At 35.3% G+C, this 15,964-nt stretch overlaps 1 protein-coding gene across 7 annotated transcripts in view; it reads right to left on the bottom strand.

The window, feature by feature from the left end:
• The window catches only part of BCAS3 (BCAS3 microtubule associated cell migration factor), a 562,723-nt gene that overhangs the window by 364,241 nt on the left and 182,518 nt on the right, over positions 1 to 15,964 (bottom strand). For all 7 annotated transcript variants that reach the window (XM_014790917.2, XM_004434813.3, XM_014790915.2 and 4 more), the window contains exon 14: positions 600 to 733. In XM_014790917.2, the coding sequence (XP_014646403.1) occupies positions 600 to 733 (134 nt within the window). The remainder of the gene's footprint in view (positions 1 to 599; positions 734 to 15,964) is intronic.

Genomic DNA, 15,964 nt, shown 5'->3' with positions numbered 1-15,964 from the left:
TCTGATTTGTAGTGTTTGATGATTTCCATTATGTAAACACTCCTACCGTGGATGATTTCACACTACCAACGTAATGTGACTACCTGCAGGATTGGGGACAGATGTGCATAACTGATTCTTACTAGCCATTGTGAGCTAGCTCCAGTATGTAGCACTGAGTATTATCCATATAGTCAGATACATTATAAAACACAATTATTTTTGTGTATATGTGAATATGTATGTGTTTACATGTACGTGTGTGTGTGTGTATGTATGCATGTATATAGAATCAAAATGCCTATAAAAAGGTTTGGAGAGATGAATACCAAATTGATGACAGGGTTTTCTCTGGGGCAAGAAATGGTATCAGAGTAGGAGGAGAAGGATAAATGAACTTTCGTCTTATCAACATTCACTATATCGTTCACCTACTGCTTACATATTTATTGGCTCAAAATAGGATAAATATTTTTTATCAATTATCTGACCCACTCTATTACCAAGAACAATATGTTCTCACTAACATTAACATTAAGCTCCAATATGGTATAAATAATCAGCTAGATTAGATGTCATATTATGCAAAGAAAACACCTTATGAACAATATACAACTTACTTTGGCTTCAGTTTCTCCCCTGTGAAGAGTATACAGATGATGGACTGCACTTTGTGATGAGGACCAAGGATGAGTCAGAATTTGGAAGACATGAAAGTCATGGCCAAGAGTGTCTGTTGTGACTAGAAGCATTCCTGAAGGACACAGGAAAAAAGGGGTAAAAATAAAAACGATTATGTATGTGGATGAAATATTTTCACAAAGTACTCATCATACTTTAAAATATTACCACAGAAAAAATATTACCAAAGGAAAAAAATTACCAAAGGTATAAGAAACTTCCCACAATACAAAAATAAAAACACAGAATCTTTTTCCTATGTGAATACAAAACTTTAATGCCACATCAGTATTCAAGCATAGCGAGGAGACTAAAATACAAAGGGTTTTTTTGTTTTTTTGAGGAAGATTGGCCCTGAGCTAACGTCTGTTGCCCACCTTCCCCCTTTTTTCCTTTTGTCTCCCCAAAGCCCCAGTAGATAGTTGTATGTCATAGTTGTACATCCTTCTAGTTGCTCTATGTGGGATGCCGCCTCAGTATGGCTTGATGAGCGGTGCATGGGCCCACGCCCAGGATCCAAACTGGCAAACCCCAGGCCACCGAAGTGAAGCAGGCCAACTTAACCACTATGCCACTGGGCTGGCCCCCTAAAATGCAAATGTTTTATGATGTTCCCATACAACTAGTAGAGAAAATTTTATATGCCTGAATTTACAGAGATTTCACAAGCATTTTTTTTTTCTTTTTGTGAGGAAGATTGGCTCTGAACTAACATCTGTGCCAATCTTCCTCTACTGTATATATGGGTCACCGCCACAGCGTGGCTTGACGAGTGGTGGAGGTCCACACCCAGGATCCGAACTCACGAACCCGGGGCCCCGAAGTGGAGCGTGCCAAACTTAACCACTATGCCATTGGGCCACCCCTCAGAAGCATTTTAAAATAGCAAATATGATAACAAAGAATGTGAAAAGAACTTATCTCCAAAAACCCACTCCTACTTTTTGCTGTTTCTCAAAACCTGAATTCTAAGTTCCAATTTATCTACTATTACGACCACTAATACCTACTTAATTTACCAGTTTAAAATTTGTCTCTACCCTGGCATAATATTTATTAAAACTGCCTACAGTGTCTTTCAGGGAGCAAATTTATAGTTTGGATGAGATGTCATAGCTAAGAATTCTTTGCTTAATCAAAGGTCACAAAAACTCTATGTTTTCTTGTCAAAGTTTCATAGTTTTATATTTTACATTTAGGTCTAACATCCACGTTGAGTTAATTTTTGTATAAAGTGTGAGGTATCAGACAAATTAACACTTTTGCAAATGATGTCCAAATGTTCCAGCAAGATTTCTCGAACAGACTATTCTTTATCCATTGAATTCTTTATCCACTGTCAACTTGCCAAAGCTCAACTGGCCATATTTGCATAGGTCTTTTGCTGGAAGTACTATTCTATTCCACCCATTTCTGTGTCTATACTTTCATTAATACCACACTTTCTTGATTACTGTAACTTTATAGGAATCCTGAAATCAGGTAAAATGAGTCCTCTTTTTCTGACCTTTTTCAACATTATTTGCCTTTTCAAATACAGAATCGGGCCTTTGATATCTGCAAAAAAACATTCCTAGGATTTTTGCGGGGGGGATTGTATTAAGTTTATAAGTCAATTTGGGGATAACGGACATGTTTAACAACACTGAGTCTTCTGATCTACAATACAGCATATTTCTTTTTTTTTTTTTTTTACATCTGTACTTTATTTTTTGAGGAAGATTGGCCCTGAGCTAACATCTGTTGCCAATCTTCCTCCTTTTTTTCTTTTTTTCTCCCCAAAGCCCCAGTAGGCGGTTGTATGTCATAGGTGTACATGCTTCTAGTTGCTCTATGTGGGACACCACCTCAGCATGGCTTGATGAGTGGTGAGTAGGTCCGCACCCAGGATCTGAACCAGCAAACCCCAGGCTGCCGAAGTGGAGCGCGCCAACTTAACTTAAGCTATGCCACCAGGACGGCCACAGCGTGTTTCTTGATATATGTCTTCTTTGACTTCTTTTTCTTTTTGCTCAGCACATAGACTACAAATATATTTTCTTAGATCTATTACAAATGGTACTCTTTATTTTATTTCAATTATCAATTTTTCCTTGCTGGTATAATGAGACATAATTGACATTTTTTATATTGACTACATATTCTGCAAGTTCTAGGAATTTTTATGTAGATTACATGGAATTTTCTTCATAATCATGTAGCATATGAATAAAGTATGATTTCTTCATTTCCAAACTCCGTGCCTTTTCTTTCTTCTTCTTGACTTACTACATTTGCTCAGGTAAACAGGAGTGGTGAGAAGCAATATTCATGGCTTGTTCCAAGTTTTAGGAGAAAGTATTCAATCTTTAAGTATGATGTTAGCTGTAGGTTTTTTTGTAAATGCCCTTTATCAAGTTCAGGGCATCCTTTCTACTCCTAATTTGTTGAGAGTTTGTATGATGAACAAATGTTGAATTTTGTCAAGTGCTTTTCTGCACCTATGAAATGATTATGTGGTTTTTCTTCTTTAGTCAATTAACATGGTGAATTTTAATAATGAATGATTACCAAACGTTGAACAAACCTTGCATTCCTGGGAGAAGCTCCACTTGGTCAAAATCCTTTATTATATGCTGCTGGATTCAATTAGCTAATATTTTGTTGAAGATTTTCATGACAGTGATCCTGAGGGATATTAGTTTGTAGTTTTCTTTTCTAACAATGTGTTTGTGTGCTTTTGCTATCAGGATAAAGCTGGTTTCATTGTGAAATGTTCCTTATATTATATATATATATATATATTTAGTAGAGATTGAGGAAAACTACTATTATTTCTTACTTAAATGTTTGGTAGAATTTGCCAGTAAAACTATGTGGGCCTTTTTTGGAAGTTTTAAAAATCTTTTTATTTTAATTTATTTTTAATTTAAATTTTGTTAACTTAAAATGTAAAATTTTGTGGGCTGGCCCCGTGGCTTAGTGGTTAAGTGCGCACGCTCCGCTACTGGTGGCCTGGGTTCGGATCCCGGATGCACACCCATGCACTGCTTCTCTGGCCATGCTGAGGCCACATCCCACATACAGCAACTAGAAGGATGTGCAACTATGACGTACAACTATCTACTGGGGTTTTGGGGGGAAAAAAAGGAGGAGGATTGGCAATGGATGTTGGCTCAGAGCCAGTCTTCCTCAGCAAAAAGAGGACGATTAGCATGGATGTTAGCTCAGGGCTGATCTTCCTCACCAAAAAAAAAAAAAAAAGTAAAATTTTGTTATTATTTTTTTAATCTAAATTTTCTTCTGGGGTGAATTACTTTCTGTAACTCATGGAAATGACCCTTATTAATATCTGTAGGGTCTTTAGTGATGTCTACTTTTTCATTCAGGATATCAATAATTTGTGTCTTCTCAATTTTTTTTTATTGGTCAGTCAGCTAGATCTTTTCAAGGAAACTATTTTGGTGTCATTGATTTTCTCTTTTTAATTTCATTGATTTCTCCTACTATCTTCCTTCTTCTGCTATTTACTATCTTTTGCTACTATTTCCTTCATTCTCCTTGCTTTAGTTTTATTTGCTCTTTCTTTTTTCAAGTTTCTTAAGGTAGAAGCTTAGATTACTGTGTTAGGAACATTTTTCTTTTTCAGAGGAAGCATATATTGGTATAAATTTCCCCATCAGCCTGCTTCAGAGGAATTCCACAAATTTTGATACGCTCCATTTTCTTCTACACTCAGTTGTAAACGTTTTCTAGAGACTTCCTCTTTTACTCATGGGATATTTACAGATATGTTGCTTAGTTCACAAATATTTGGCTATTTTCCAGGTATTTTTCATATATTAATATCTAGTTTAATTCCACTTTGACAAGAAATTTGTTAAATTTTGTTTTACGTCTCAGAATTTGATATATCTTGGTAACTGTTCCACATACACTTGAACACCTGGAGTGTTCTATAAATGTCAATTAACTCAAGTTAATTGGTAGTGTTATTTGGATCTTCTATATCCTTACTGAATGACTGCCTGTTTTCTTGTTCTATTTCTGAGTAGAAAAGTTAACATCTCCAAGTATAATAGTGAGCATGGTTATTTTTTCTCAGTTATATAAGCTCCCTAAATTTTAAATCTCATTTTTTTTGGTTCATACACTTTTAGGCTTGTTATGATTTCTTGGTGAATCACTTCTTATCATGATGTCCCATTTTATCCCTGGTATTTTCCTTGATCTGAAGTCTACTTTTTTTGTTATTGATGTCACCACTCCAGCTTTGTTTTAATTGGTGCATACATGGGATATACTTTTCCATTCTTTTACTTTTACAATCAATATGATTGTATTTATTATGACTTTGTTTTAGACAATAATTGGGGTCTAGTATTGGGGCTTTTTAAATCCAATCTTGCACTTTTAATTGGTGTTTGTAGTGTGTTCACATTTAGCATAACTTATTGGTAGGGTTGAATTTACATCTACTATTTTACTATTTTTTAAATATTTTTCTGATTATCTCCTTGTTTTGTTTTTGTTTGTTTCTCTGCTCTTGCTTCTTTCGCTTTCTTGGATAATTCCATTATTTCTAACACCCAATTTTAATTTATCTGTTGGCCTTTTGGATATCTCTCTTTGTGTTTTTATTGGTTGTTCCAGGGATTATAATACACATATCTGAATTTGTGTGTGTTTATATTTCGTCCAGAATTTACATTTGTTTTCCGTGAGAAGAATGGTTTATTAGCTTACCCCACTATGCCAGAAGCAGAATCACATTTTTCAACTCTTAAAACTTTTCTTTGGGGGCCAGCCTGTGGCATAGCAGTTAAGTGTGCGTGCTCCACTGCGGCGGCCCGGGTTCAGATCCCAGGCGCGCACCGACACACCGCTTGTCAGGCCATGCTGTGGCGGCATCTCATACAAAGTAGAGGAAGATGGGCACAGATGTTAGCCCAGGGCCAGTCTTCCTCAGCAAAAAGAGGAGGATTGGCATGGATGTTAGCTCAGAGCTGATCTTCCTCACACACAAAAAAAACCTTTTCTTTGTTGAAAGAAAAAATATGAAAGAATATTAAGCACTTGTGGGAAGATAGGTAGGCATTTAAATGGAAAGATGAAGTATATTTGAGTTTGCTATTTACTTGGCTAATATAAGGTATAGCTCTAGTCACTATATTAGATTAAAAGTACCATACTAGATGCTAGTGTTCTGGCTATTTCCAAAAGAACACATTTTAGATGGTGAAAAGTGTCATTTATTAAGATCTTCAAGTCTGTAACAGTTTATGTAACACTGCCTCCCACTCTTTGTTATGGTCATGAGGTCTTTGACATACTTTATATTCTTTCCTTATTGTTACCGTTATTCAAACTACAAATTTCAAAAGTAGGGATGAATGCTTTGTTATCCTTTTGTGGACAGTGTTTCTTCACTCTTCCTACTTTTTGCTGAGTTATAGTAAGTCTGAATTATCACAATTCCACTACTATGTTCTCATTCTACCTTCTCATAACAAAATTATTTTCTGCACTTGACAAATAATTCAATGGAAACATCACTCTGACAGGAAATATGATGAACTTACTAAATAACACAAATATATTACCCACCTACTAAAGATAAACTTCATTTCTTTTAGAATCATATCAATATTTTACTCATAATGAGCATTCAAATAAAAGTCTCTATTACCAAATCAAGACTATTTTGCATATGAGTGATAATCACAGTTTTCAATATGTTCCTAGCTTTTCACACTGACATTAATATCTTTTAGTTTGTAATATGTAAGACAAATTCAAATTTTTAGAGAAATAGCCCATTGAAAATGTATCATTATTATCTTTTGTGTATCCTATCTTAAAAGTTTTCTTTTTCCACTTCTCCATGCAAATGTGGCTTCTATAATATAGCAATGAGCTTACTTTTTTTGACAAAACTTTAAAATAATAAAAAAATGGAAAGAGGAGAGAGAAAAGGAAGAAATAGCTAGCATAGTACTATACAATCATGTGCTTTCTTTTAATTTATAATTTCCTCTTTTGCACACATTCTGCTGGGAGAAATGACAAGCTTTTTTTTTTTTTTCTAGAAAACAAGTTAAAAAGCAGATATACATAAAAGGAAAAACTCGTACAGAGTACAAGACTGTGGCTTGAGAACTATTTATGCAGCATCAGAAGACTAAACCAGACTCTAGCCTGGCCATAAACTAAACCCACGCCCCAAATGAGGTGCCAAGCCACAAAAAGCATTTGCGTCATCTGGGAATACAAGGAAAAGAAGGACTTCTAATTATAGGGCCTGGAAGCGGAAGCCTAGAGTGATTAGCTGTTTAGGCGCTGCTGTATGTTTATCTGGAAGCTTCCTTTCCCTCACTCTCAGCCTCAAGTTTGATAGATGAGCGTTAGCATTAGAGGGTAGGGACTGAAGCTCCCGATGGTACATGGCGTTCTCCAAAATCTGAGGCAGCTAGAGACTGAACATTAAGGCTTTTGTGGCCTCATAAGAACATAAGTCTTTTCAACTGGGCGTCAGCTGGTTAGCCCAAAAGGAAAAATTAAAGAGTAGCAAACCTCCACTGGGCATGTGCTATAAAATCTTGGAAACATGAGTAGGTATGTCTTTTTTGCCATATCCTATTTATAACACCTACCTAATTGTATGGTTCTTTATCACGTGCATACATATGAATTGGAAGACAAATTACCAGCTATTCACACTCTCCTTCAAAAAGAGACATAAATATTGACGTGCTGGTTCAAATAGAAATCTTTACAGGAATTCAGATTATATAACTCATAAAATAATTTTATGTTTGGGTATTAATTCTTGTGAATTTAATACTTCCCCATCAATACCTGTACAGACTGAAACTTATGGATTAATTATTTTTTATAGTTACTAGTCAAATTTGTAAACATAAAATCAAAGAAACAGAATCCTGGAACCGACCAAAATCTTGTATGTCTCTAAATTACACAAAACCATAATAATATCATAGCTTTTTAAAGTCTGATTAATAAAACCTTTCAATTGAATATGAATATGTGAAAACGACGGTCTCAAAGTTTCTCTATGGGCAACACCAATGTTAGCACATTTCTTAAGGTGCTTCAAGATGCTGATAATCAGGGCCGGCCCGGTGGCTTAGCGGTTAGGTGCTGGAGCTCCGCTGCTGGTGGCCCGGGTTCGGATCCCGGGTGCGCACCAACACACCGCTTCTACGGCCATGCTGAGGCCGCATCCCACATACAGCGGCTGGAAGGATGTGCAGCTATGACATGCAACTATCTACTGGGGCTTTGGGGGAAAAAATAAATAAATCCAAAAAAAAAATTAAAAAAAAAAGAAAAAAAGTTACTGATAGTCAGGGCCAGGCCCAGTGGCCTAGTGGTTAAGTTTGGCATGCTCAGCTTGGCAGCCCAGGTTTGGTTTCCAGGTGTGGACCTACACCACTCGTCTGTCAGAGGCCATGCTGTGGTGGTGGCTCACATATAAAAAAGAGGAAGATTGGCAGGGGATGTTTGCTCAGGGCTAATCTTCCTCAGCAAAAAAAAAAAGAAAGAAAGAAAAAAAAAAGATGCAGATAATCAAACTCATCATTGTATTCTTCCTTTTTGTGGCCCAGGATATATTAAATCTTTGGTCAATTGATGCTCGATAACACTGTTAAAGGCACTGAAGTAAACACGATAAAACAAACAAAGGACATGATTCATTTGATCCTTTCCTAAAGCTGCATATATCCATAACCAACATAAATTAGAACAAAATCTCTGATATGGCTCTTACTCATTTGGTTCCACATGGAAAAGTCTAAAAGCAACAATTGGTTTTCTAGCTCACTTATTTTATAACTTATTATTTCCATCCTCCTGCATTTTTAGGAGCTTGAAGTTAAATGTCCTACTGTCTTTATTTGAATAATTAATTTGATTTCTTCTTTTCACTTAGCTTCACAAAATTTTTAGGGTTCTGAAGACATCTTTGGCCATATCCAATGGGTTTTCATATCAAATATTCTAATATTCATTATTTTTAACGGTCTATTCATCCAACAGATATACAGGAAAGTGGTAAATGTCTATGTGTATTATTATTATTATTTTTTTTTTGGTGAGGAAGATCTGCCCTGAGCTAACATCCAGTGCCAGTCCCCCTCTTTTTGCTGAGGAAGATTGGCCCTGTGCTAACATCCATGCCCATCTTCCTCTACTTTATATGAGACACTGCCACAGCATGGCTTGACAAGAGGTGCATCAGTGTCTGCCTGGGATCCGAACCTGCAAACCCCGAGCCACCAAAGTGGAGCTCGAGCACTTAACCACTGTGCCACCAGGCCGGCCCCATCTATGTGTATTCTTATTTTTCCAAGTGGTTGAATGTATTCTTGTCAGGTGCCAGAATATTTTTTAAAACTTTATTAACTTTATTAATGTATAATTTATATACAATAAATGCACTCATTTTAAGTGTACACTTTGATGACTCTGACAAGTATACACACCTATGCAACTACTACCATAAGCAAGGTAGACAATGTGCAAAAAAATTCCCTTGTGTCCACTTGCAGTCCATCCTCTCCCCATCGCCTGCCCCAGGCAACCACTGATTGGCTTTCTGTCATTATGAATTAATATTACCTGCTTTAGAATTTCACGTAAATGGATTCACACAATATTTTGCTAAACCTATTTGCTTCGGGTAACAGTAGTCCATTCATTTACTTATATTACTGAGTACTGTTCCACTATATGGACATAGCATGACAATTTATGTATCCATTCAGCAGTTGTTTCTACTTTTTAGCTACTGTGAATCAAACTCTCATGAAGATTCAAGTACAAGTTTCTATGTGGACATACGTTTTTATTTTTCTTAGATGAATATTTAGGAGTGGAATTGCTGGGTCATATGCATGTTTAACTTTGTAAGAAAATGCAAAAATGTTTCTCCAAAGTGGCTGTATCATTTTACTTTCCCATGATATAATCTCGTCAACATTTGGTATTGTCAGTCTTTTTAAATTTTAATCATGCCAGTGAGTATTTGGTGACTTCTTATGGTTTTAATATGCCATATCCCTTGGTGATCAGTGATGCTGATCAGCTTTCCATGTGCTAAATGGCTATTTGCATATTTTCTTTTGTGACATGATTGTTCAAATCTTTTGCCCATTTTAAATTGTTTTCTCTTTTTATCTTATATATATATCAATCAGATAGATTTTCTCCCAGTGTATTGCATCCCATTTCATTTTCTTAACTATACCTTTCCCAATAGGTTGTTAATTTTAATGAAGACCAATTTTATGGTTTGTGTGTTTTTGGTGTCCTATCTAAGAAATCTTTCTCTATCCCTCCTGGGTCACAATAATGTAATCCTTATGCCTGCTTTTTGAAGGTTTACAGTTTTAGCTTTTTAATCTACGATCGATTTAGAGTTAATTTTTGTGTATGGTGTTAAGTAAAAGTTTATTTTTTCCCAAAGAGATATCCTAGTTGTTCCAGCCCCATTTGTTGAGTCAATTATACTATCTCTATTGAATTACTTGACACTTTGGTGGAAAATCAAACCACCATAAGAGTTTGATCAATTTCTGGATTCTATTTCATCCCTCTATGGCTATATTTACTCCAAACCATCTTTTCTTGGATTACTGTAAATTTAGAGTAAGTCATAAATTTAGGTAGCTTCAGTTTTCAAAATTTATGCATCTTTTTCAATATTGATTTGGCTATTTTAGATCCTTTGAATTTCCACATAATTTTAGAATAACCTTGTGTTGATTACTTTTGGTTTAAACATTCACTTTTAATGAAGTTAACTATTACTGAACGAATTAACACAAAACACTAATAGGATATCAAGGCATAAAGGTGATAAAACATTTTTATGGAAGTATGGTTTTCTATCATAATTGAATTATTTTTCTTACCATATCATATTGTAACATCACAACATGGAGGGTCACTAGGATGACAAAAATGTGAAATTTTTAGATAAACTAGGAGAATTGGGAAGATAAGGAAGTATGGTTTGGGAAGATTAATTTGACTCATAACTCTATTCCTGAAAAGAGCATATCATACAATTTCAGAGTTTTATAACTCTAAGGGCCTCAGAAACAATGTATCTGATTTCAATTAACAGATATGATAACTGAAACCCACAGACAGTGAGAAATCTAAATTTAAAAGTCTAAAGATAAATCTTTAGCTTAATCTTTAGTGTGTTAGCTTGTGTTATCTATTATTATGCAGCAACACAATGCTACTGGCCTCGAAGAAAAATTATATACACAGATACACACACACACATACACACAACTAGTACTAAATTAATGTCACAATCATTGCTAAAAGTTCATAATAAAATACATTTTGAATTGAGGTTAACAGTAATTTGGTAGACAGAGAGAAGGCACAAGAAAGTGAAATACCATGAACAGCAGAAGACAGGAAGGAGAAATAAAGAAGAGGATATGATGCAGATCAGCCTGCTTGGAACAGATATTTTATGTATTAGGACTACAAAATATAATTTCAAAGGTAAATTAGGAAATTTAGAAGTTTCCAAAGGAATGCCATTCCAAAGTACTTCAGAGATGTGTGAAATAAAACTTCTACAAATTTTCTGGGTAAAGCTTATACAACTGTGTGTGTACATAAAAATCCACCAAGCTATACACTTAAGATCTGTGCAATCTACATTGTGTAAACTACAGTTCAATAAAAATCAAGACAAACAAAAACAAAAACAAGGGTGATGGAACAAGATAAAATTGGTGGTTTTATAGAGAGTGAATGGAGAACGGAAAAAGACAAGATGCTAAACAGGGTAGTTAGAAAGTTAAAACCCTATCCCTATGGGAGAAAAAAACACAATAAAACCTAAAAACACAGCAGTCAGAGAGCGATGTATAAGAAATACAGATACATGAGGGGTCAAGAAAGAGGTCAATGAGTCTCAGATGTGCAGCTTGGCCAAATGGGTGGTCAAAGCACCATGAATCACGTAGTCCATAGTACATATATGAAAATACAACACACTTCAATCAGGGTTCTAGCAGGGGAGATCAGAAACTATGTAACAAATAATGATTAGATGGAAGATAAAGTTTTTCATCACTTAGCACTTTAATTTTGCATATAGTTGCAAATGTAGCCAATATGAGCAAATTACCAAGTATCTCTGGAAATTAGGTTTGATCACCTATCTGAACTGTTTCAAAGCATGACTCTTTAATTATGTTCCAGAAAGATTATGTATAAGAACAATTGCTGACATACAACAAAGATTAGCGAGCAAGTAGGCATTCTTTGTACAACCAAAGTATATATATCTATATTTATATAGATAAATATAATAGCTTCTTAGCCCATCAAAAAAACATGATTTGAAAACAGAGAGAGACCAACAAAAACAACAAAAACCATCAAAAACTTCCCATGAAAGAATCAAAGAAACAAAGAGAAAACCAAAAGATTCATTCATTTTAATTAAATAATTTTATTTTCTTCTATACCGTTGGTACTTTAAGACTTTGTCAAGATTATATTCATTAATTCTGAACTCTCCTTAATATGGACTACTGTTTTTACATTTTTCTTTTCATCTTCCATTCCTGCACCCATTTCCCACTCTCATCCTTTCCTATCATAAGTACCACCCACCCCATTGAATGTAATATGTCCTTTGAAATACATGTTATCTTTAAGAAATACTTGGACTATTTTCAGAGTAACGTTCAAAATATTTAACGTATGGCAAGAGTAGAGACCAATCTGAATGAAGACGGTGAAACACGCCTGAAGCTGGAGGAGAGCCAGAGAATTCTAGAGGCGAGGAAAGGGAAAGAGATAGCTAATACTCAAGTACTTCACTGTTGAACAACCAGGAAGGCTGTCCTGGCAAGCAAAAGTTTAATTCAATCTTGGCTACCTCGTACGTATATACTTGGTTATAGATATTCTTCTTTACCTTCTTCAAAATTTAATACTGTGTTTACATATTGTAGTTATATCTGTTATAGATAGCTATAGTTACAGGTATATATGGTTACTTCACATTTTTACATACTATGCCAATGTATGCATCTGCATCTTTCATTAGTTCTTTCAGTATTTCAGTTAACTAGGAGTGCTGCGGCAGTGGTGGTGGGGAAGGAGCAGGGTTCCTCCTTACTGGTAAACATCCAGGTTCCAGGGCTGCATTAGGGTTTTCACAGGCCCTGAACATTTTTGCCTTCATGGGCCCCCTCCTCCATGAAAAATATTTAAAATTATACTTTATGACCATGGCTGTTGGTTTTAAACTTATATTAAAGAATTCCATTAACTTAAAACTTTATATATTTTTTGCTTTAAAAGAATTAAACATTTAGGTGGGACCCTAAAAGTATTGTGGGCCCTAGGCATGGTGCCTACTGTACTTTATGGTAAGTCAAACCTGCAAAGTTCCCTCTGACTCTCATCCAAATCCAGGGCCACAATAAACATAGAGCAAAGAGAACGAATTCTTCAGGGAGTAATCCATTACTTGAGTAAAACACATCATTTTACAAGGCAGCAAAAGAGGAGGGTAACTACAAACCTATAATGGAAACATCCCCATCTTAGGGGGGAAAAAAAAAAGCAATAAACTCTTCAAGCTGCCTTTGCATTGTTAGTGACATAGTATAAGTGACTAACAGTGATAAACCAGACGCTGTCAGATGAGAGGAAAAATCTGAAGCCACATAATTCTGTAAATCTGTGAGGCATTATAGATGTTAACAAAAATCAAGACAAAGTATTTTTCTGATGACTTGCTGTGATCAATAGGAAAAACTGTAAAAAATAAAAATATCCAACTTAAACTTTTTTAATGATTAACCCAAGGCCACCATCACCTTTCAATATACAGCATTTAACTAACCAGAAAAATTTCAAGTCTGTTAAAGACGCAGTCAAGCATCCAAAGGGATCTATGTTTAACCTATTTTACTAGAGACCTAACATTCATTTTCCTCTTATTAATGGATGGAAAAGTAATTTCCCTGCCAAGGAAGGGTAATTATTTAAAATGTAGATGTGTTGCACTTCACAGCTCTCAGCTACTCAGCTGGCAGAAATAACGCCTCTGGAAAGCAGATCAATTATTTACCAAATTAAAGACAACAGGTCTGTTTCAGAAATGTCAGGTTTACTGCAAAGAATTGAGAATTTCCTCCTTCTGTCTCTAATTTCTAATTTAATTAATAAAAAATACTTATCTTCTTTGATGTCACAGGCAATATAATTAATAATATGTCCATCTAGTGTAATTAGTTATGCAAATATGATGTAGTTTCCACAAGATATTTTTAATAAATATCTATTATATATTTCAATCTTAATTATATGTGATATGTGTCTTAATTTAATATAATTTCCCATCAAGGATCACTCTCACAATTTAGGGAGGGAGACAATTCTTATTCAAACCACAAATTAGAAATAAGTTGGTTTTACTCAACAAACGACTAATTACATTGAATTAATGCCTTATCTCTGCCCTGCCATAGTTCTTCCATGATTATAACGATAGGAAAAAAAAATGAATTAAGGTAATTATTCAATGTATACTTACTCACTATCAACTATGTGAAAATTACCAGGCTAACACCTGGAGACAAGATAAAAGCTTACCTCTAGCAGAAAACATGTTGAGAGCATACTCTTGATGGGTATAAATAAATTAAAAGCTAGGATGAGGGAGGTTAATAATAATGAAAACAACAGCTATGTTTAGGTATTGTTTTAGATACCATTATTAGCGCTCATTTTATCGATGAGGAAACTGAAGTACTGGGAGTGATCCAAACAGACTAGGTAACTTGCCCAATAAAGTGGAAGGTGAGGAGGGGACATCACATTTTATACGGTCAGGTAAGTCTTCCCAAAATGATACTTAAGATGGGACTCAAGAGATAAGTAAGAGTTAGCCAGATAAAAGAGGATTCCAGGCAGAGGGAAAATGATGTTAACATGTTTAAGGAGCTGAAAAATATCTAGTATGGCTAAATGTTGGAGGGAAAATGCAGATCAGGTAGAAGTAGTAAACTTGTGCCAGGTTGTGGTACTTTTGGACAATACACTCAGAGCAAAAAGGAAGTTGTAGAAAGATGGAAGTATGGTTAACATTAATATTTCTTACAAAATATTTGAATATTTTAAAATGGAAGTAAACAAGTGGAGTAAGTATGATACAACATATTTAAACAGAATAACCCAGAATTGGGCTGTGATCAAATAACATTTTTTAAAAATTAACAGTAACTGAATAATTCTCAGAGGTACCATTATGGATTGAATGTGTAGCCCCTAAATTCCTATATGGAAATTCTAAAAACCCAATGTGGCTATATCCGGAGATGGGGCCTCTAAGGAACTAATTAAGTTTAAATGAGGTCATAAGGGTGGGGCCCTGATTTGATAGTATTAGTATGTTTATTAGAAGAAACACCACAAAGCACGCTCTCTTTCTCTCTCTCTCTCCCTGCTGCCTTGCACCAAGGAAAGGTCATGTGAGGATACACTGAGAAAGGAGCCATTTGTTAGCCGTGAAGAAAGACCTCACTACAAACCGAATCAGCTAGAACCTGGATCTTGGACCTCTAATATCCATGTCTGTAAGAAAATAAATATCTGTTGTTTAAGCCACCAAAGTCTACGTTATTTTGTTACGGCGGCCCAAGCTGACCAATACACGTAGACAGGTTATTGTCCAAACCTAACGTGCCAGAGAACATTTTACATGCTCAAAGGACGAATGAAGAGGCTTTTGGGTTGAGCTTGTGAAATCACAAGAGGCTGCTGTTCCTGCCCTATAACAAAAACAAACTGATAGACAACATCAAAGTTTTGTAAAAATCTATTTGAAAGTTCAATACAAAAAAACCTAAAAAAAAAGGAACTTGCTCTCACCTCAGGCAGAACAGCAGGAAGAAGAGGAATCCACGATAGGACACAGCAACTTTCAAAAAACTTTCAATGGCTCCACTTGAGCTGAAACCACAGGTTAGAAAGCTGCCCTCGGAAAAGTGCAACTCTGTACCCAACTGATCAAGAGGGTTGACATTAATAATGCCAAAAGCTGAGAAGAAAGAAAGGGAGCTGACAGTTGCTAAAAGAAAAAATGACTGTCAAACTAAACTATCACATCTAGTTGAAACATTCTTCAAAATTATGGGCGAAATACAGTTATTCCCAGACAGAAAAAAGCTAAAAGAAGTCATCTTCATCAGAGCTCCAAGAAATATCCCACAAAAGGATGTTGCTTTACTGAGAAAAGTACAAAAGG

The sequence above is a fragment of the Ceratotherium simum genome, chromosome 16, assembly GCF_057802395.1.
Source record: "Ceratotherium simum simum isolate JZ-2026a chromosome 16, ASM5780239v1, whole genome shotgun sequence".
NCBI lineage: Eukaryota > Metazoa > Chordata > Mammalia > Perissodactyla > Rhinocerotidae > Ceratotherium > Ceratotherium simum.
Note: the sequence above shows the minus strand (reverse complement) of the source record. Positions and strands in the feature narration are given on the sequence as shown.